The sequence below is a fragment of the Alexandromys fortis genome, unplaced genomic scaffold (genome assembly GCF_014885135.2).
Source record: "Alexandromys fortis isolate MF-2015 unplaced genomic scaffold, M_Fortis_MF-2015_v1.1 scaffold_151, whole genome shotgun sequence".
Classification (NCBI taxonomy): domain Eukaryota; kingdom Metazoa; phylum Chordata; class Mammalia; order Rodentia; family Cricetidae; genus Alexandromys; species Alexandromys fortis.
In genome coordinates this window covers 1,337,331-1,358,524 of record NW_026068043.1, presented here as the reverse complement: position 1 = coordinate 1,358,524, position 21,194 = coordinate 1,337,331, and the positions used below count along the sequence as shown (strand labels likewise).

General features: G+C 43.5%; 1 protein-coding gene across 1 annotated transcript in view; it reads right to left on the bottom strand.

Moving 5' to 3' along the window:
• Window positions 1-17,341, bottom strand: part of LOC126516022 (Golgi apparatus protein 1-like) — a 90,129-nt gene extending 72,788 nt beyond the window's left edge. The window contains 3 exon segments of the mRNA XM_050166151.1: window positions 10,170-10,277; window positions 11,515-12,242; window positions 15,336-17,341. Of these exon segments, the coding sequence (XP_050022108.1) occupies window positions 10,170-10,277; window positions 11,515-12,242; window positions 15,336-17,341 (2,842 nt within the window).
• Between the last annotated feature and the right edge of the window lie 3,853 nt (window positions 17,342-21,194).

The window sequence follows — 21,194 nt, the reverse complement described above, 5'->3', positions numbered from 1 at the left end:
CCTTCTTCCTTTAACAGGCTTCCCTTTGCCCAGTTTTACCACCTACCAAGGGTCAATTAGAATTTTGAATAAATAATCAAATCTCCTAGGTGTCTCTCAAACCAACCAAGATGACAATATTCATGATTGTCTTACTGTACTATTATATCCATGGTACATAAAGATTTTGATGTTGTATTTAGATGCAGTATCTTATAGTGAAAGAAGAAATACTCGCTGTTGATTGTTCTCTTTTATGTGGTATTATATATACATTTGCATAAACATATAAATTATGAACACATGTCATATGCATATATGTTCAAATATGATAAATACTATGGAGAGAGTATAAGTTAGGTTTTGATGTGTGCTTTCCCTAGGGAGTCATCATATACACACATCTACTTGACCCAGACTGGGAAACAAAAACAGACCAAAACAATAATTCCACCGAAGACCAACTTGGCAAATCGATGAGTTTATTGAAACCTGTTGCTAAAATTCCTCCCTTGTAGGAGACATAAACAAACCCTCCCACCATAGTCCCTGAAACAAGCCAAGCTACAATTCCATCAAATTAACTGTGGCGTACCAATGAGTTGTGAGCCTTCCTTCCAGAGCAATGGGTGAAGGGCTATAGGTGTGCGCGTGGGTAACCCTAAGCAGCCACACAGGAAGGTCCACACCCATGGATGATGACTCTCCCACGGTTGTGTAGATGGAACCCCTTCCCCGGTCCTGTTCTTCCATACCTATACACTCCGGCCCTTCCAAGTTCCTGGAGCCATGTGCAATTTTAGGGCAAATTGAATTCAGCTGGTTGGGAGGGATGGCTAGATGCTCAGGGGAGGGTTCTGTAACCCAGAACTTTTTTTCTTTCTATGAGGGGATAAGGTTTCACCGAAACTGCATCGCTGGAGACCCCTTCATGACTTGCAGACAGCTTGGCAGGTCGGAGAGTCTCCTCTCCCCAACCATTGTTAGCATATATAACTTTAGGAAGGGGGCAAAACTGGATGTCAATCTGTAGAAGAATGAAAATAGAACCCACTACAATTAAAGCAAAGAGCCAGAACCTGGAAACAACCTAGATGCCCTTCAATGGAAGAATGAATGAAGAAAGTATGGAATATATACATATTAGAGTACTACTCAGCAGTAAAAAACAAGGACTTCTTGAATTTTGCATACAAATGGATGGAAATAGATAACACTATTCTGAGTGAGGTAAGCCAGACCCAAAAAGAGGAACATGGGATGTACTCACTCATATTTGGTTTCTAGCCATAAATAAAGGACATTGAGCCTATAATTCACGATCCTAGAGAAGTAAATAAGAAGGAGAACCCAAAGAAAAACATATAGGCATCCTCCTGAATATTAACCTTCATCAGGCGATGAAAGGAGACAGAGACAGAGACCCACATTGGAGCACCGGACTGAAATCCCAAGGTCCAAATCAGGAGCAGATGGAGAGAGAGCATGAGCAAGGAACTCAGGACCGCAAGGGGCGCACCCACACACTGAGACAATGGGGATGTTCTATCGGGAACTCACCAAGGCCAGCTGGCCTGGGTCTAAAAAAGCAGGGGATAAACCAGACTCGCTAAACATAGCGGACAATGAGGACTACTGAGAACTCAAGGACAATGGCAATGGGTTTTGATCCTACCGCATGTACTGGCTTTGTGGGAGCCTAGGCAGTTTGGATGCTCACCTTACTAGACCTGGATGGAGGTGGGTGGTCCTTGGACTTCCCACAGGGCAGGGAACCCTGATTGCTCTTCGGACTGACGAGGGAGGGAGACTTGATTGGAGGAGGGGGAAAGAAATGGGAGGCGGTGGCAGGGAGGAGGCAGAAATCTTTAATTAATTAATTAATTAATTAATTAAAAAACTTCAGGAAGGGGCCTTGTGAATCTCGGAAATTTCCAATACTTTCTGAGACCTGTGGATTATTGACTTTCAGAACTTTGTAACTTCTGTTTACTTCCTGCGTCTTCTGAACCTCCTCCATCCTTCTAGGAAGAATTGTTTTGATTCGAAAGAAATGTCAACTACTCGGCAAATTTATACCTTGTAGAATTTTATGTCCTACTTCTTTTTACTCAACACTCACTAGAGAATAAAAAATGAACCCTGTTAAGTAAACCTCAACAAAATAGTACTTAATGGACAGGTAGTATTCAGTTCAGTAGATAAACTATATAATTCACTTGGTCTGTTTCCCCAGTAGTGAATAATCTCCCTTACAGACACATTATACTGTCCTGAAATTATCTGACTATTTGTGTCACCTGATATTACCTAATGGGCTGAGACGATGCTTATGAACGTGTCTGTGGAGACCACCACGCATAGAGTTAACACAACAGAGAGGAGGCTTGGTAACCATGAGCAGGCTCCACGTATAAGCAGCTGCAAAATCTCTAACGTGGAAACTCTCCCAGTTCCGTGCTGGGTTACTCTTCCTGACAGTTGGGCCACAATGGAATGAATTCTAAAGTATTCTGAGACCAAAAATAGAAAAGAACCATAATTGCCAACTCTAGCAGCTCGCAAACAGCATCCAAAGATCCAACGTACTGTTTCCTCGGAACATACCACGTCCGCCTTCAGCAACGGTCTCACTCCCGATACCTTACTGCAGAGGCTGTGATTATACTTGTGTATTTATCTAAGACTCCAAACTGGTGGGAATCTTTTTCATATCTGCAAATTAATAGAGGATGATATCACGGGTTTTTTTTTTTCCTACCTTTTAAAAATAACTTAAGCTTAAAGTAAATCTCACTTTGGGGAAGAGATTCTGGTCTGCTTCCCAGAGTGTTAAGTAATAAACTCTCACTTATAGGCACACATTTTCCCCTTAGTGGATTCTCTAAAGAGCATATTTGAGGTTGTCTGTCGGAGGGCCTGCTGGGGCTTACTTGATCAGTTATAATAAAGTCATAGAATCTTAAAGACAGGAAAAGCCCTTGTTGGATAGTATGAAGGGGGTTGGAATCCAAGGCCATGCAGCAGACCTCTGGCAAAGGTTGTGATTGAAACAGGACTCTGCCTCTTCAGATTTCTGCTAACAGATTTGATGCCTGGACAATGACTCTGGTCACTTCCAAGAGGTGCTTTAAATAATCCCGTGTCCTAAATGAAGTCTACTTGGATCCATAATTGCAAGATGCACATAGCTGCTAAGAAAGAAGAGTGTCATGGCAGCTCTTTGTGGCTGACTGTGCAGGTTAGTTTGTTGTCTACACATGACTTGACACATGTGTAGAGGTCAGAGGACAGCTTGTGAGAGTCGGTACTCCCCCTCCATTGTGTTGGTCTCAAGATTCAAACTTCAGTCGTTGGACTCGGTGGCAAGCATCTTCACCTGCTGAACCACCTCACTGATCCTTCATTTGTTATTTAAGTTAGCATTTCATCCTAGATGTGTGTTCAAAGTAGCTATTCTTCGTTCATTTTTTACATTTTTCTTTTTATTCTTTTCTCGTCACATAGCTCAAGCTTCCCTGAACCTTAAGATCCTCCTGCCTCAGCTCCCTAGTTCTGGGAGTATATGCATGTACCCCACGGCCAGCACATATGACCACAGTGCTGTCTGAATCATCTGTGATTTAAAACACATTTTATGAGGATGGAAATGTGTCTCAGTGATAGAGAACTTCCCTAGCATGCATGAGGTTATGGGTTCCATCCTTAGCATTAAAAATAACACATATTTGCCTCTGAACAAGATGGTGTAGGGGTCAAGTAATACCTACAACTCTAGACTGAAGTCTTTCAGAGACAAAATGTGATAGATGGTGGTGATGATGAAGATAGAAAGTTTATAGATATGTAGATGATAGGTTAATAGGTAGGTAGATAGATGATGGATATGTAGATAGGTAGATGATGGGTAAATATATAGATTTGTAGATGGTAGATAGGTAGGTAGATAGATAGATAGATAGATAGATAGATAGATGATAGATAGATAGATAGATAGATAGATAGATAGATAGATAATAGATAGAAGATAGATAGATAGATGATAGATAGATAGATGATAGATAGATAGATAGATAGATAGATAGATAGATAGATAGATAGATAGATAGACAGATAAATAGAAAAGTGTGATGATGATGTTTAGTTGTGGAAATGTTTTATGTGAGACAAAAAGGATGGCAGTGCCCACCTGTGATCTTAGCATTTTGGATCCTCCTGGCAGGAGGATCATAGGCTGAGCCTGGGTTACATAATGAGACCCTATCTGAAAAAAAAAATGTAAGAAAGAAGAGGGGGACAAAGAAAGAAAAGGGAAGGAGTGATGAAGTAGAAGGGGAAGTGAAAGAGATACTGGGGTACTCTCAGGAAACTGCAAGTCATGCAGAGTCCTCTTCCGATTGTAAGAATCCTCAAGCCCCAGACCCCTGTTATTCTGGTTCTGATTCTATATTTAGCAAGAAGCCTCATATTCAGCCATTCAGCCTCTTGGTCTCTAGAGAAGCAGATGACCTAGAGGGTGATCATGAGGTTTCTGGAAACCCCTTTGCAAAGAAATAGAGTGTCATTCAGTCTTCTTCATCAGACCCTTGTGAGTTTAGTTAGAATAGATCAGCCATCCTAAGGCTCCCTAAAACAGTGAGACAACAAGGAACTCTGCAAGCCAATCTTCCGGGCTCCCCTTTCTTAACCTCTTTGGTGATGTCTCTCGGGCAGTACTAAGAAATCTATGAGAAGAAAGAATGCACGATTCTGCATACAAGAAAAAGACTCTTGGACCCAGGTAGATAAGGCCTGATTTGCCCCGTGGGTTATTGGGTTACTTCATATGCAGTGTTGAGCGAGGCACTGAATGGGGTCTGTATTTTGTCAGCTTTAGAATGGAAGCATTAAAGTACGCCTCACCGAGGCTAGGGAGACGGCCCACTGGGTAAGGTACCTGCCATGCAAGCGTGAGAACCTCACACAGAGTCAGACAAGGTGCTGTGCATGTTTGTCATCCAGTGCTCCTCTAAGGAGATGGGAAGGAGAGACACTGATTGCCTGGAAGCTTGTGGGCCAGGTTGCCTGGCAGAGAGCGAAAGACCCTGTCCTAAACAAGGTGGAAGAAAAGGACTGATATCCGCGTATGTCCTCTGACCTCCACATGTGCACCATGACACATGTACACCTATATGTGCATGCACATGCATGCATGTGCACGCACGCACACGTGTGCAAACACACACACACACACCAAAAATATACCTCATAGGATCTAAAGAAAGAAGGGATATGGCACATAGTACATCCCCTGCAAGCCATGTAACACAACAGGCCATGGCTTCCACGCACAGACAGCACCTGATATCTGATAAGTTTAGCACATAGTAGTACCTCACCTGGGTCATCTCCTCTTCCCAGCAGTGGATGGCTGTTTGGGTGATGGGAATTTGTTTCCACATTAACCTAGGCGACATATTATCAGGAAGTCAAAGCTGTTGTCTTAGCAGCCCACCACAGTAAAAATAGAAATGTACATCATTGCTAATGATGTGTTTAGCAGTCTGGAGCATCCTTGCAAGCCAGCCCCTCAGACAGATGGCTGAATTGATGGGGATTTCAGGACACCAAGCAAAGAGCACCAGGTCTGGAATTTAAAAGCCTTCTATGTAGTCTTGCTTCTTCCCTCTTTTAAGGGATCCTGGGTCACACATCTCACTCTGTGTCTAAGTTCCTCTGATCTAGCATGGTAGTAGTCTTAATCCAACATGGAGATGTGCTTTCCTCCGCCTGCAGAGATGGCTCAGTGGGTAAAGTGCTTGCAATACAAACATGAGGACCCAAGTTCACATACAGATCTCCAGAGCCCACATAAAATCTGTATATGGGGACTGGAGAGATGGCTCAGTGGTTAAGAGCATTGCCTGCTCTTCCAAAGGTTCTGAGTTCAATTCCCAGCAACCACATGGTGGCTCACAACCATCTGTAATGGGGTCTGGTGCCCTTTTCTGGCCTGCAGACATACACACAGACAGAATATTGTATACATAATAAATAAAAAAATTTTAAAAAAATCTGTATGTGGTGTGGTGCCATGTCTCCATAATCCTAGTGCTGGGGTTGGCTAGAGACACATAGATCTTGGGGTCTCTCTAGCCAAAAGATGAGCTTCAGATTCAGTGAGCGATTCTGCCTCAAAAAAAGTTGCGGGTGATAAACATCACTGACATTGACCTCTGACCTCTATATGTGCTTGCATAGGTGAGCACATCTACACGTATGTGTTCATATACATGTGTGTGTATGTGTGTGTGTTGTACTTATCTTGGTGAAGTGGGTAGAAATAAAGGGAGGATAGACGGGAAATGAGAGGGACAGGAGTTCCTGGTGTTGGACTCAAGGTGAATCCTCTCACTAGCTGAGAAGCAAAACTTCCAACACAGTCAACAGTGTTTGCTTAAGGCCTTGCTTTCTTTCCAGCCATGAACTTGAAATTTCCTAGTAATCTCATCAGAAACCCCATTTATAGTAAGTCCTAAAGACCTTGTACAACGCAGACGCCCTGATTGTACCTTATCTGATTTCTACAGCATCTAGGTCACCTCCAAAGTGACACCTTAATCTCACCTACCAAGAAGAGGAATACCTTATTCCCAGCTCCAGCCCTAAGCCCTCCTAGGCCTCTGTCCCAGAGCAAGTATGGTTGGGAAGCAAAGCATTTTTTTTGTATCCAGCTGCAGTATCCACCTGAGAGCTTGGATCTAACCTCCTTCAGTAATGCTAATGGCTGAAGAGAGATTACCCTTGCATCTTTAAAACAGCTACTGGATTTCTGGTTTATAAGAGATGCTGATAAGTTGGGGAAACCCAAACTCTCCAAGAGAAAGGTAGGTGAGAAAGGTAGGTGAAAGACAGCCTTCCTGTGGCTGCTCTCGGAGCTGGAAAGGGAAGAGGGGTGTGAATATAAGGGCAGATATGTCATGGTGCAGGGTCAGGTTAGAACTTAGAGAAAGAACATGCTGCATAGTCACCAGAGTTAGGGGTGGGACTCACCTTCTGGGTAGGATGGAGAAGTTGATCCATCTTGGCGAGGGGTAGCAGGGGACAATTATCCACCTATGTCACGCACACCATGGGCACCCTGGGTAAATCAGCAACCAGAGAATCCAAAAGCTACAGGAGAGAAAGTATAAAAACCCAGGAAACTCGATTACAAGCACATGGGCATCATCTCCCTGGCCAGGAGACACACTTAGCAAACCCATGGCCAGTGTTAATTTTAGAGGTTGATTGGTGTGGTCCATGGGGTGTCCAGATAGTTAATAAAACGTCATCTCTGGGTGGGCATGTAAGGATGAGATTAGCCTATGAAATGGTGGCACAGATATCCCTCTTTAATATGGGAGGGAATCGTTTAACCTACTGAAAGATAAAGAGAGAGAGACAGAGAGAGACAGAGAGAGACAGAGAGAGAGAGAAGCAAAGATAATGCATGTCATTTATTTTGCTTCACTAAGCAGGTCCCCTTATCATCCCTCATCTCCATACCAGAAACACCTATTCCTCTGCTTTACATTACTGAATTTTAAACAATTTTACCACAGAATCCAGTGTGAAGATAGCAACAGATCAGGAAATTTAGATACCATAATTATGAAGGCCATTATCTGTGCAGATGGATAGATAGATAGATAGATAGATAGATAGATAGATAGTAGATAGATAGATAGATAGATAGATATAGATAATCAATGTATACATCATATATTACATACATACAATTCATATGTGTGACATAAAGAGATAGATTAATTAATAAAAAAGATGATAGATGTCCATATACAGAGCAATAAAAGGATAGAAGATAGTCAGACAGACAGACATATAGATCTCTGTTATTCTGGAGATCCATGCCTAACAGACTCACCATGTCTACATTTTTCAGATAGCTCTGAAGAGGAATGTTCAAGTTTGAGCCATAAAGTTGAGGGAGAAGAGCCACTCTGGCCATCACTAACTTAAGTGCCAAGGGAATTGGGATGGAAGATCGAGTAGAAGGTGGGAGAAGCCTGCATTCACAGCTAGAGCCAGAAATCCAAGTGTTTCTGTCCGCAGTAAAGCAGGGATTATGGAGAAATCAAGCTGGCGAAATGTGGTCCTGAGCATCATATTCAACAAGTGTATAATAACATTCACATCCTTCAGATGCATTATGAGATTTTTCATAGCACTGCATCACCCTGCAGTTTTCCATCACAAACATTATCATGTGAGGACCCAACAGTTTCTCATTTTGCTTTGTTCCTTTAAAAAGATGTCCTTAAACCAGATGAGAAGAGATATCCAGGATACAATGCCATTGCATTCATACTAAAATGCCATTTAGTCAGCATGCAAGCTGCCAGATAAAAGTGAGTGGTACCAGAGGGATGAATTGGAAATTGTCATTCCGTCAAACTTAGTGACAACATTATCTGCAGATCTTAAGAAAAATCAGCTCAGAAAAAAAAAATCCCTGGTTGGTAGTGATCCTCTCAGATAGATTGAAATCTTTCCAGGCTATTTTTCGGGGCTCATCAATCAAGGGCAGTTGTCATGGAGAACAGTTGAATAGATGGTTTCCATTTAATTATGTTCAGCCCTCTAGATATTGAAAGTGCTTGGGAACAAGAAGGCTACGCTGGCCCTGGACTCCTCAGATAAAAAAAAAATAATGATTGTTCTTTCTCTAATACACCTTTGCCTGCATTCATTCATTCATTCCAAAATTGAAGAGCTAAGTATCAAGTATCTATTACATTCTAGGCATGGAGAAAATATGACTTTATAAAAAATATCCAGTACCAATATGGATGCCATATACTTTAGGCTGGCAGAAGATAAACCATAAGCAACCATGAAGGCTTGTTTACTAGAGGGGGTACTTAGTATGGAAAAGTGTTATCTGTGCTGTTCAAGCTGATGAGTGTTTAGAGTTGGGTCTCTAATGGACATGAGTTCACATAAGGGTCTTGATTCAAAGATGACTAGCTCCAATTTCTTCCAAAGTCCTGAAAGAGGAAGTCAATAATATAAGGACAACAAGTGAAGGCACTGGAAGCCCTCCTGCCATGAGAGGAAGTTCTGTTGCATCCGGCATTTGGGAACAAATTTGTTGTTTTTCCCTGAAGATGTGAAAATATCGCCTCAGCTCACATGCAGGACTCACAGCAAACCGAAGTAACCATCCTACCAAAGTCCACCTTGATAAACTAATGAATTTATTGGGATGACTTACCCAGTATGGATGAGGGATTATTTATAGGGGTTGGGGGGAACCCCAAACAACTGTGTCACATCAATATCTCACCCCAGCAAGGATGGTGATCTCATAGAAGCGGCATCACGGAGTTCACTGTTCAGTCGACATTCTGTTTCCAATGCTGTGTAGCATTTCAAGGATACTGGCAGGTAGCTGGGCTACTGACACTATCTCAAACAAACAAGCCAAACTTAAAATAAACAAACAGAAGAAAATGCATCTCCACCACAACTTCAAAAGACAAGTTTCCCAGTTGAAAAAATAAATACTCACAAAGGTGCACTCAAATTGCTGTAAAACAGAAAATAGCTTACTGTTAGGCTACTAAAGGTAATTGTAAGTATTTCCATAAGTGAGTAGCAGCATTTCTGAAATACATAGGAGAAATATAGACGCAGGAACAAAGAGAAGGGGATTGGAGAGATGCCTCCCTCTGGCTCCAGGAAATCTGGTGCCCTCTTCTGGCTTCCTGTGGCACTGCACTCACATGAAGGCACAAACATCCATAAACAATAAAAATAAATCTTTTTTAAGAATACATAAAAGAATTTCTGCTGCGATTATTTATAATGGAAACCACTCAATGGACATCCGTGGTTTGTGTATTATGGGAATAATTATTTTTACATTAGCACCTGACAAAAACAACTGAAGGGAAAAAAGATTTATTTTGTCTTATGGTTTTAGAGGTTTGCAGTAACAACCATGGAGAAGGCATAGTATAGTAACTCAATTCATGACAACAGTATATGTAAAAGAAACTATTGCTATTACAGTAGACCAGGAAACTTGAGAGCAAGGCAGGAACCAGGACAGAGGCCTTGGAGCCGCAGCTGCTCACACTCCACTGCAAACTCTGGAGGCCTCAGTAACTCAAACCAAAAGAATATCACTCCCTTCCTTAGCGTACCTTGTTCAGTGGCAAAATTCAGATCTCTACCAAGTTTATCCCAGGATGACACATTAAGATTGCCAGAGACGGCAAACCAAGGCCAAGCAGCGCTGAGGGTCTGCGAAGCTGCAAACACCCGGGACCATAGGAGCACAGCACACGACAAGATCTGTTGACCTGGACCTCTGTCCTAGCCCGGGGCAACCAGCCAGACCGGGGTCTGGGCCTGCCGCTCAGCCACACCACCACCTTACAGCTCGGTGGGGAGGAGCCTCTGCCTCTCCCCTGCCGTTGCTGAAACTTCAGTCCAAGCGTGACTGGAAAATGGCAGTAAGAATGTAACGTCCCCGCTCAGCAGGAAGTAGCCAGACAGATTGACAACGCCCAAATTCCCTAAAACATAGTTTAAGCGGGGCCCCTTCAGAGCAGAAGCAGGATCAGCTGGGTTGCTAGGGAAGCTAAAGAGGTGCACGAGGAAGAAGGTGTCTTCCATGCACTCAGCTGACAGGAATAAATGAGCCACGGGAGTATGGCAGCTGGGGTATGTTATTTAGGGGACTGCTGAAGGAACAGTGGTTTCTTACTGCTTCTGTGGTTTTGGCAAAGCCACTCCTAATGACAGGAGCAGGCAGAGGAAAGCCAGGGAGGGGAAAGCAAGATTGCCTCCCCTTCCTCTCCTCTGTGCTGGCCCCTCTGCTACCAGTTCTGACTGCCCTTGCTGCTGCCGCAAGCACAGCCACGGCTGTGGCAATTGGCTCAGCTTGGCTGTGAATGGAAGTATCTGGGGCTGTGTGTGTGATATGAAAAATTTAAAGAATTGTCTAGCTGCCTTTTAGGTAATTGGTCTGGTGAATTCGAACAACAACTGGAAAAGTTGCGGGTGGCGGTGGTGACTGCAGATTCCACACGCATGGATACCAGCATGGCAGAAGAACCATCTTCCTGGATCACTCCATGGATCATCTGAAGGAGTGGGTGGGAGTAAGAGCCCTGGCAGGCCTAATGGTGTTTGCCTCCCTGGTGTGCCTGTGGTGCGTCTGTTGCATGAGGGTTTCACAGCGTCGCAATGCGACTTTGATCATACAGGCCTTCATGGCCATTGAAGCAGGACAGTCTCCCCAAGCTTGGCTATCTACCTTAAAAGAGATGTGAGTGAGCACAGGATGCGAGGCTTGCGCACTGCACTTGAGGTAAGCATACATCAACCTCAAGAAGAGCAAGTCTGAGTGCATGTGGGTTGGTGTCTATCTCCCACCTCTGTGAAAAGGACACCGGACAGGTGTAATGTTCTCTGGTTGGATGACATCCAGAAAGACATTAGCACATGTCCCATTTTTAACAGAGATCAGACCTCTACACTTGCCTGTTTGCTCCTGGGCTGCTGCTTCTTCAGCACACAGGTTGGCAATCTCATCTGAGCAGTGCAGCTGGAGCTGAGGGTCCAGACGGTAATCTAGAGTGGACTCCTGGATGATGATGCGGATCTGGTCCTCACAGTCTGAAGACAGGCGCTGGTCAGCATATCTCAGCTTGAAGCATGAGATGACTTGACCTTCCAGCTCCAAATCATCCTTTGCCTTGGTCAGGATACCATGACAGAATTTAGGAATGTCAGCTTTGCAGGCTTTTCTTAGCATGGGGTTTAAGCGGTAATCTGTGTTCTGGGTGATCTGGCGCTTGGTTATCATCTGTTTGCATTTGGGATCCACCAATTCACTGTTTTTATTTTGCTTCAAGCACTGTAACATGGTTTTGGAATCTGCTTCTGGACAGAACCGCTTAATCATCTGCTTGCAGACTCGCATGAGTGTATAGTCTAGTTCTGGGTCCATCATCTCTGTCTCCTGAAGCTTAAATACTTTCTGGTGGCAACAGGTACTCAGCTACTTCTTGTTTTCCTTCAGACATTCAATAATCTGAGCATTTCCATACTGTACTGTAGAACAGTAGCTCTTGATGTCACTCTTGCAGGCTTCATACAGATCTGGTTCCAAACAAATGTCCTCCGTCATCTCCAGCTCCTCCACACGGAGTTGCTTGCGGCACTTCAGTGATACCTGGTGATCCTTGACTTCCTGCAGAGTGTTGTTGTGCACATGTTGTAATAGGAGCGGCGGGGCTGTGTCCCCAGCACCTCAGCCGCCTACTAGCTTATGTCCCGAAATAACAACACACAAACTGTATTCATTTAAACACTGCTTGGCCCATTTCTATCTAGCCTCTTCTAGGCTAATTCTCACATATTAATTTAGCCCATTTCTAATCATCTGTGTAGCACTGCTAGGTGTGCTTACCGGGAAGATTCTAGCCTACGTCCATCCTGGGTCGGAGGAGCTTCATCGCGTGTGTCTCTGAGAGGAGCTGCATGATTTCTGACCTCACTTCCTCTTCCTCCCAGTATTTTATTCTGTTTACTTCACCCACCTATGTTCTTACCTATCAGGGCCAAGGCAGTTTATTTAACCAATGACCTTCCTCCATCATTTCCCCTTTTTCTGTTTAGACAAAAAGGAAGGCTTTAACTTTACATAGCAAAATTACATATAACAAAACAGTTCTCAAGTAAAAATTACAATAATCTTTATCATAACTAAGGAAAACTATAACTATAACTAACTATTCTTAATTCCATCAAAGACTCAAGAAAGATACAATATTACCTAAGCAAACAAGAAATAAGCAACTTTCAAACTCTAGAAATGACAAAGACATCTTGCTGTCTGGACAGTCACCCAAAGTTCCTCTGTACCATTGGGTCATCCATCTTCGGCCTACAGGCCCATAGTTTCCAGCAGACATTTCCACAAAGCAGGAAATTTCAAAATCAGTTCAGTCATTATCAGTTGTGTCCTGCAGAATGTCTTGCAGACTCTTTCATGAATCAGGAATCCCGAAAGATCATCTCACCTTTAGGCAAGTTCAGCAGTCCTCTCTCTGCGGGTTCTCTGTGTCCAGTTTATGCAATAGTCCAGGCAAGAGCAGTTTCTTGCCCAAATGGCTATCTAACTCCATAAGGATCCTCTTTGATGCCCATCTTTTTCTTGAAGTAGATTGGTGCTGCCAGGAGCAGAGTGTCTCATTGTCATGAAAAGTCCTAAGTTATTAAAACATTTAAAATGCCATATTCTATAATCTTTGAAAAATATGAAAAATGCCTATCTAAAATATATCTATGCACATCCAGAAAATCTTAACTAACATGACTACAAACTTGACTATTATGATTATCTATTAACAACCTATATACATTACATTTTTAAGTGAACTACACAATCATAATACCTTAATCAAGATCAGAAATACATATAACAAAATTGACCTTAAATTTCTATCAATAAAGCAAAATCTATACTAATGCAAATTACTCATACCTATATCATATCCCCCTTTAAATGTAAAAGAACATTTATAAGCAATATTTGAGAATATGGGCACAGTTATTTCTCTCCAAACTGCTTCCTGCTGAATGGGGGCGTCGTTAATTAGGTCTTTCATGGTATAACCTGTGTGCTAGTTTCATCTCAGTTGGCAGTTGAGCGAAGCAATTTTCTGAAGGAGTTCATAGCAACCTTTCAGGAGGGCATGGTCTATCATACCATATAGGAATAGAAAAAATCCACAGACTCTCACCCTCTGTGAAAACAAAATAAGAAACTCCTTTCCAAAGCATCATATCCTTAGATCCAAATTTCAAAGCATTTTCAAAATATCTATGCTGAATTAGTTCAGCAGCATTTATAAACAAATATCTTTTAGCAGCTGTTGCTCCTTCCTCAGCATTCAAACAATTCAAAGAGAGCATAATAGCATACAGTATCAAAATTCTCTGTGTATTTTCCATCTTTGTGCCCTTTATTTTAACCTCTATTTCATTTATTTTTACTTTTATTTTATATTCTCTGTATCTTTGTCCTGGAATAACTCTGTAGACCAGGCTGTCCTTGAACTCTCAGAGATCCACCTGTCTCTGCCTCCCAGGCACTGGGATTAAAGGTGTGTGCTACCACACCTTGAAGTCACAGAGGTCAATCTCCCTCTGCCTCCCAAGTGTTGGGATTAAAGGTGTGTACTACCACACCCAACTACCCTCTTTCTTCCTTTTTTTATACTTTTAAGAATTTTTAACTTTTAGCTTGCATATATTTTTAATACACTGTAAACCATTTAGAAATTTTCTTTGTCTTTGAATCTCTCTTTACTGTATATCTCTCTTTTTCTGACCATACAAGCCTTTAAATTACTGAGCAATATGGGTAGGATTAAAGCCACGGCTTTGACGGCTGGATCCAGCTCATTCCTTAGTTTTCTAGCCTCATGGCTGAGGTACTGGCTGTAGCCATGTTTACTGCCACAACTCTATGGCATTTCAAGGTCCCTGCCAGTCAGCGAGCTACAACAGACAACACTCAAGTCCTCTCTCTGTAGCCAGCCCTCCTGCCTCAAAAAGTCAAGAGTTTGCCCTGGCAGGATGGCCCAGAAAGCCAGCATTTTAAAACAGCACAACTTTTTTTCTTGCTACAGCTGAAAACCGAAAAGCATGCGTTCAGCTTTTCGTCAACACCGTTTAAGTGTTTCGTGGCAGGACCTCTTAATAAGCTGCAGGGTTTTGCAGCTAAAGCTGAGTCAGGAAGCCTCTCTTAGATGAGAGTGCTTGCTTGCCTCTAGCAAGCAGAGTAGACCCGAGAGAGTGCTGCTACCAAAAAATCATGTACAATGCTGTCATTTTGTTCTAGAATTACTTCCCAAGCTGTCTCAGGCTTTCAGTAGATACAGTTGTCCACACGTCTGGACGCCATTTGTTGTAATATGAGCGGCAGGGCTACGTCCCCAGCACCCCGGCCACCTGGCTAGCTTATGCCCCGAAATAATTACACTGACACTGTATTCTTTTAAACACTGCTTGGCCCATTTCTATCTAGCCGCTTCTAGGCTAATTCTCACATATTAATTTAGCTGATTTCTAATCATCTGTGTAGCACCGCTAGGTGTGCTTACCGGGAAGATTCTAGCCTACGTCCATCCTGGGTCGGAGGAGCTTCATCACGTGTGGCTCTGAGAGGAGCTGCATGATTTCTGACCTCACTTCCTCTTCCTCCCAGCATTTTGTTCAGTTTACTCCACCCACCTATGTTCTTACCTATCAGGGCCAAGGCAGTTTATTTAACCAATGACCTTCCTCCATCACGCACAGTGGTGCTCAGGCAGATCACTACATCAACCTTCTTTTTTATGTTGGGACAAAGTTTTAACGCATCCTCCTTGCAGGCCATTTTGAACTTGTAAGAAAATCAAAAATCCTTCATCTGCACCAGCTGGAAGTGAGTGACTCCAATGGCACACTTCTCATTCATGTCCTTCTGGTGTTTGTTCTGTATCAGACACTCCATCAGGTCCCCAGAATCTATCTGGTTGTCTGCCACATCATGACAAAAGTTCTGAATTATAGGCTCACAGGCTCTCATCAGCAAGGCTTCTATTTGGATATCCTCAGACTCTAACTGGGTGAGGTTGCCCACTATGTCTCTGCATTCCACAGCTAAGTCATCAAGATGGTCCTGGAGGCACTCAAGCTCCTGCCCGGTCTCTGTTTTCTCACTGCACCATTTCCCAAGGTCTATCAGGCACTTATCCTGGAGGGCAGGATCCAGCTTAACATCCATGGCATGCTGGTGTAGGATCCTTTGTACTTCAGCTCGGCATTCTAGTGAAAGCCTCCTTCCTTGTTCTTCTGTGTGGTAGGCATGTCTGTATAAGCAGGAAAACACAGCTCCAGGAGGCATAAGTTCACTGGTCTCATTTCAACCATGGGTATGGCAAAGGCGAGAAGCATCTCCCTGGCATTTCCGGTATAAAACAGGGTCCAACTTCCAATCCCGAGAGATAAAATACCGCAGCTCTAAGAGACGGTGTTCACAGTCTTCCACCATTTTCTCTGTGTATAAATGTTCCATCAGACATGAAAGAATCATTGGGTCTCCAGATCGTATGTGTTTGCAAGCTGTCTGTATTACAGATTCACAGGCTTCATTCAAAGCTCGATCAATGCGGTAATCTGCACCAGGGTCAGTCTCCTGAATCAGTATCTGAAGCGCCTGCTGGCAGTTCATTCCAAGGTTCCCTTTTTCACCCCGCACTACTTTCATCAGACAATGAAGGGTTCGCCCTTTACGATGGAGTCCAGAACAGTGATGTTCAATCTCCCCTCGGCAGCTCAGGATAATCTCAGGACTCAGAGAGAAATCTTCCATCAGCATGCGTCGATAATCCAACATCTCCCCTTGGCACTCACTGCTCACCTGTTGCCCTCTGTGCACAGCTGACTCCAGGCACATCAGAAGGTAGGAGAGCCTGGCTTCCCGGGACCGAGGAAGGTTTTCCACATTGCACTGGTATTTCTTCAAGTCACTCTTACAGGATTTGGCCAGTGAATAACTGACTTTATAATCCTGGGCAATGAGCTTTTGGCGTGTAGTTAGTGCTTCTCTATACTTTTCACTCATGGATTCTTCAAATTTATGGTTAAAAAGACATTTATATACTCTTCCTTCACCAGCTTGGGTGTTTTCACAAAAGCGCTCCTGATCATCTCAGCAAGCAAAATACAAATGACGGTCTAAACGAAAGTCATCCAAGGACAGCTCAGCCACCTGGAGGATGGCTTTCTTGCAGAGTTCAGAGACTTGAATCTTCGGCTCTTTTTCTTCTGCTTCTTTCACCAGGCCTTTTTCCAAACACGATACCACCTCACCTTGTGAATGTGCATCCTTTTCACCAAGACGGATACTGCCACATTTCAAAATGTTGGTATCATTTTTGTAGTCATCCATAAAGCCACAAATCAAACGGTAATCATTGAAAATGATAGCTGTCATTTTGGTAATGTACTGGTGACATTGATATTCAGTTATGTTGCCTTGGTGATCCACAGAGCAGGAAACCATGTAACCTTTACCAACTGGTTCTTCAGCACATTCTTTAATCTCTGATATAGTTGACTTGCAAACCTCTCTGGCCACAGATTCAAATTTGGGATCAGTAGTCAGGTTCAGCTTGTAATTCCACAACAAATGATTGCAGTCTAAAGAAATTTCATTCTCAGGCTCCCGCTGATCACTTGATAGTTCATTTCTTTTAGTACTGAATAATATTTCACTATAGAAATTAATTCTGGCCAGGCAGTAGTGGCACATGCCTTTAAACCCAGCACTCAGGAGGCAGAGGCAGAGGCAAAGAGCTAGTTCCAGGATAGGCTTCAAAGCTACAAAGAAAGCCTGTATTAGAAATTGCCTTGGCCTGCTGATAGGACAGAACTAAGCTAGGCATGGAAAACTAAACTGAATGCTGGGAGAGAGGAGGTGAAGTCAGGGAGAAGCCATGTAGCCCCATGGGAGACAGACATGCTGAAACTTTGCTAGTAGGCCATGACCATGTGGTGATGCACAGATTAATGGCAATGGATTAAATTAAGATGTAAGAGTTAGCCAATATGAAGCTAGAGCTAATGAGCCAAGCAGTGATTTAAATAACACAGTTTCTGTGTGATTATTTTGGGGCTAAGCAGCTGGGAACTAAGTAGCAGCCTCCACCAACGAGGGGGGGGGGAATGGATTTCTATTTATTTACCTGTGCACCTCCTGGAATATGTTATAGATGCTTCCATGTTTGGCTAATTAAAAATTAAACTGCTATAAACATGCATGTGCAGGGTGTAAAGTGAAGAGTGTAGGATCTAAAAACAGCACCTCACTTTGGGATTCTGTTTCTCTGTAATTTCCTTTTGGAATACATGGATTTGTGTTGCCACCTGTGTGTCTGTGTATGCATGGGCGCAGGTACCAGCAGAGATCAGGAGAGGGTATCAGATCTCCTGGAGCAGAAGTTATGGGTTACTGTGAACTGCCTGACATGGGTGCTGAAAACCAAACTCAGGTCCCCTGCAGTAGCAGTAAGCACTCTTAACCAATGGCCCATTTCCTCAGACCCTTAACTGTCATTTTAAAACTAGTTTTAGGTTATGTAGTAATTTGAATGTAATTGACCCCTATAATCTCATAAGGGGTGCCACTATTAGGAGGTATGGCTTTGTCAGAGTGGGTATGGCCTTGTTGGAGGAAGTGTGTCGATGTAGGGATGGGCTTTGAGGTTTCCTGCGTTTAGGATATCGCCCAGTGTTTCAGTTGACTTCCTGTTGCCTGCAAGATGTAGGACCCTCAGCTACTTCTCCAGGATCACATCTGCCTGCCTGCAGCCATGCTCCCCCACCGTGATGATAATGGACTGAACCTCTGAAACTGTAAGTGAGCCCCCTCAATTAAATGTTTTCCTTTGTAAGAGTTGCTGTGGTCATGGTGTCTCTTCACAGCATAGAACCTTAACAAAGGCAGGTGACCATTGAAGTGAATGGGTTTTGTCTTGACACGCACACCACACACACACACACACACACACACACACACGATTCTTTGTCCTTAATTTTTCTCTCCCCTACAGCCATCTTCTCCCGCCTATTACCCCCAGCCTATTTCTTTCCTTCCTCCAGTTAATACATAACTGCCTTCTCTCTCCCCTCTCACCCAGTCACTATCCCGTCTCATGCATTTCATTGTCCCTTTCCATGTCCCACCTTCCTCAGGGACTCTTACTCCCCCTGATAACTTGGGTTCTTATCAAGTTACAGAATTTCTCTAAGCCTTTGTTTCATCGCCTGTGAAATGGGGATAATGCGTGTTTTGTAGTCAATAAAGAGTTAATTGCGAAACTCAATAAATTGATATCGGATGATGACTCAATTGATAAAAATGCCTACTAAGCATGAGGACTTCTCTTTGATCCCCAGAAGCCAGGCTAAAAATTCCAAACAGGGAGGGCATCATGCGCTTGTTAGCCCAGTGATGGGGAGATGGAGACACGTGGGTTCTCGGGGCTCACTAGCCAGCCAGCCTAGCCTAACTGGTACACTCCAGGTTAGTGAGATACCCTTTCTCATAAACCGTGTAGATGGTGAGTACGGAATGATCTCTGGAGTTGACTTCTGGCCTCCACAAACACGTACATGCAGTCCTGCACATATGTGTATACACTCACACATACATGCACACACACACATATGTAATTTAAAGCATTGTTTTCTAATGCTAATGAGGTTGACATTTGAATGTGAAATCTCCCCCTCAAACTAGCAATCCTTCTGCCTCAGCTTCACCACATGCTAGGATTATAGGCCTAGGAGATCACACCTGGATGAGACTCTTTAATTAGCCGATTCGTAGCACCTATTCCCAGAGTAAGAATGATATATCTTATTCTTTCAATAAATTCATTAGAAGGCAAACACTATCTCAGATGTTAACTGCAGTAGAACTTCCTGAATCCTTGTATAAGAGGATCAAGGGAGTTGAAATGCCTGGGAATTCAGGAGTAAGCAGCAGATTTAATGTCACAAGCTCGCACAAGGATCAAAGGCTTCTACCAAAGCTCTGCTGCACCTAACGTACCCACCGCCTGTTGCTAAAGGTATTTGCAAGTATGCATCCCATTGACATCTTTAGAACAAATTAGTCAATCTGGCCTTGTGCCTCCAAATCGCATCATATCATTGCTTCATTAAAAAAAATGCTCCAATTAAAGGACAGGAAGAAGTTCCTTAGGATATCTGTCTGTACATGTTAGTCTGATACGTTCCAATTAGAGACTAAACCGCGAGTCTCTGTTACCATGAGAACCGCAGTATTTCTCTGACTGCTCAGATTATGAACTCGGGGAGCACGCATCTTTGCAACCTCCGCCCATTATTTAACTACCGCTCCACAGGCTCGCATCTACCCAGAATGAACTCCATCCATCTCTAGCACAAGGAAGGGCACGCAGGGCTACAGGAGACGGAGCTGCTGCACCTTGCTTCTTGTCAGGAGAGTCAGGTAGGATCAATTCGTTTCACCATATGCTCCATCATTCACGCAGGGCATGGGAGAGGAAGCACTGAGAAGTTCGCAAAGCTTGTGATGACGTATAAAAATGACAGCGGCGTTTAACTCCGTCACTCCTGGAAGCATGAGTGTGTGGTGAGGTGGCCCGAGCCAGCGAAAGGATTTCTCTGAGCCCTAGAGCCTTTCTCTGTGCATTTGGGGTGAAGCCTACGTTGGTGACCGGGTACTTCCTCCCTCTTGGCAGATAATTGGGCCCTGAGCTCAAAGAGCTCATATTAAAACCAAGATTAGTAAGAGCAACCTAGTAACTATATGTCAACTTCTACTATAAAAAACCATGGGACTCTTTAATCTACTGTGAAGGACTTCTGCTCTTCATGCATGGAGGAGGTGTGTGGGTGTATAACCATACGTGTAGAAACACACGTTAGTAAGTGCCCACAGGGTTCAGAAGCTGGGGTTACAGGTGATTGTGAGACCCTTGGCATGAGCTCTAGGAACCAAACGAGTTCCTCTGCAAGATCAGGAAGCACTCTTAACCACTGAGCTATTCCCGGTCCCGGGAAAAACAGTTTCTAAAGGTAAAAGTACAAATTGATAGTTAAAAGGCTGCCTTATGACCCGTTATAAGGCTACAGCAATGTGGTTTGGTATTCCCCGCCACATTACCTCATCCTTAAGTATATTCTTCCTCAGACAGCACTGCATTGTAAACTCCCGGGGAGGGGGTAACGGAGGGACAACTAACACTCAGGATCATTTGAGGGATCATTTCGGACCCACTACTGTAGAAGCTTCTCAACTATAAACCTATGAAAGAAGTCTAAATGGAGTCACCAAATTGTGGAGGAGATAACGCCCAGCCCAACATCTTTCACCACCAACTTCTAGTACCAGGAATGGGTTATATCTAATTGAGCTGTTGACAGAAGGGGCCTCATGGAAATCCCCACACAACTCAGTCTGTTGCCAAGGCAACAGTTGGTGGCTCTCCACAAACTGGTGGTAAGGCCTTATTGCTGAAGACAACCCTTACATATTTCACTAAGCATGGAGAAGCTGTGCTGGGGCCAAACTAGGGCCTTCACCCCTACTGACTAGGGTTCGTGATACTGGA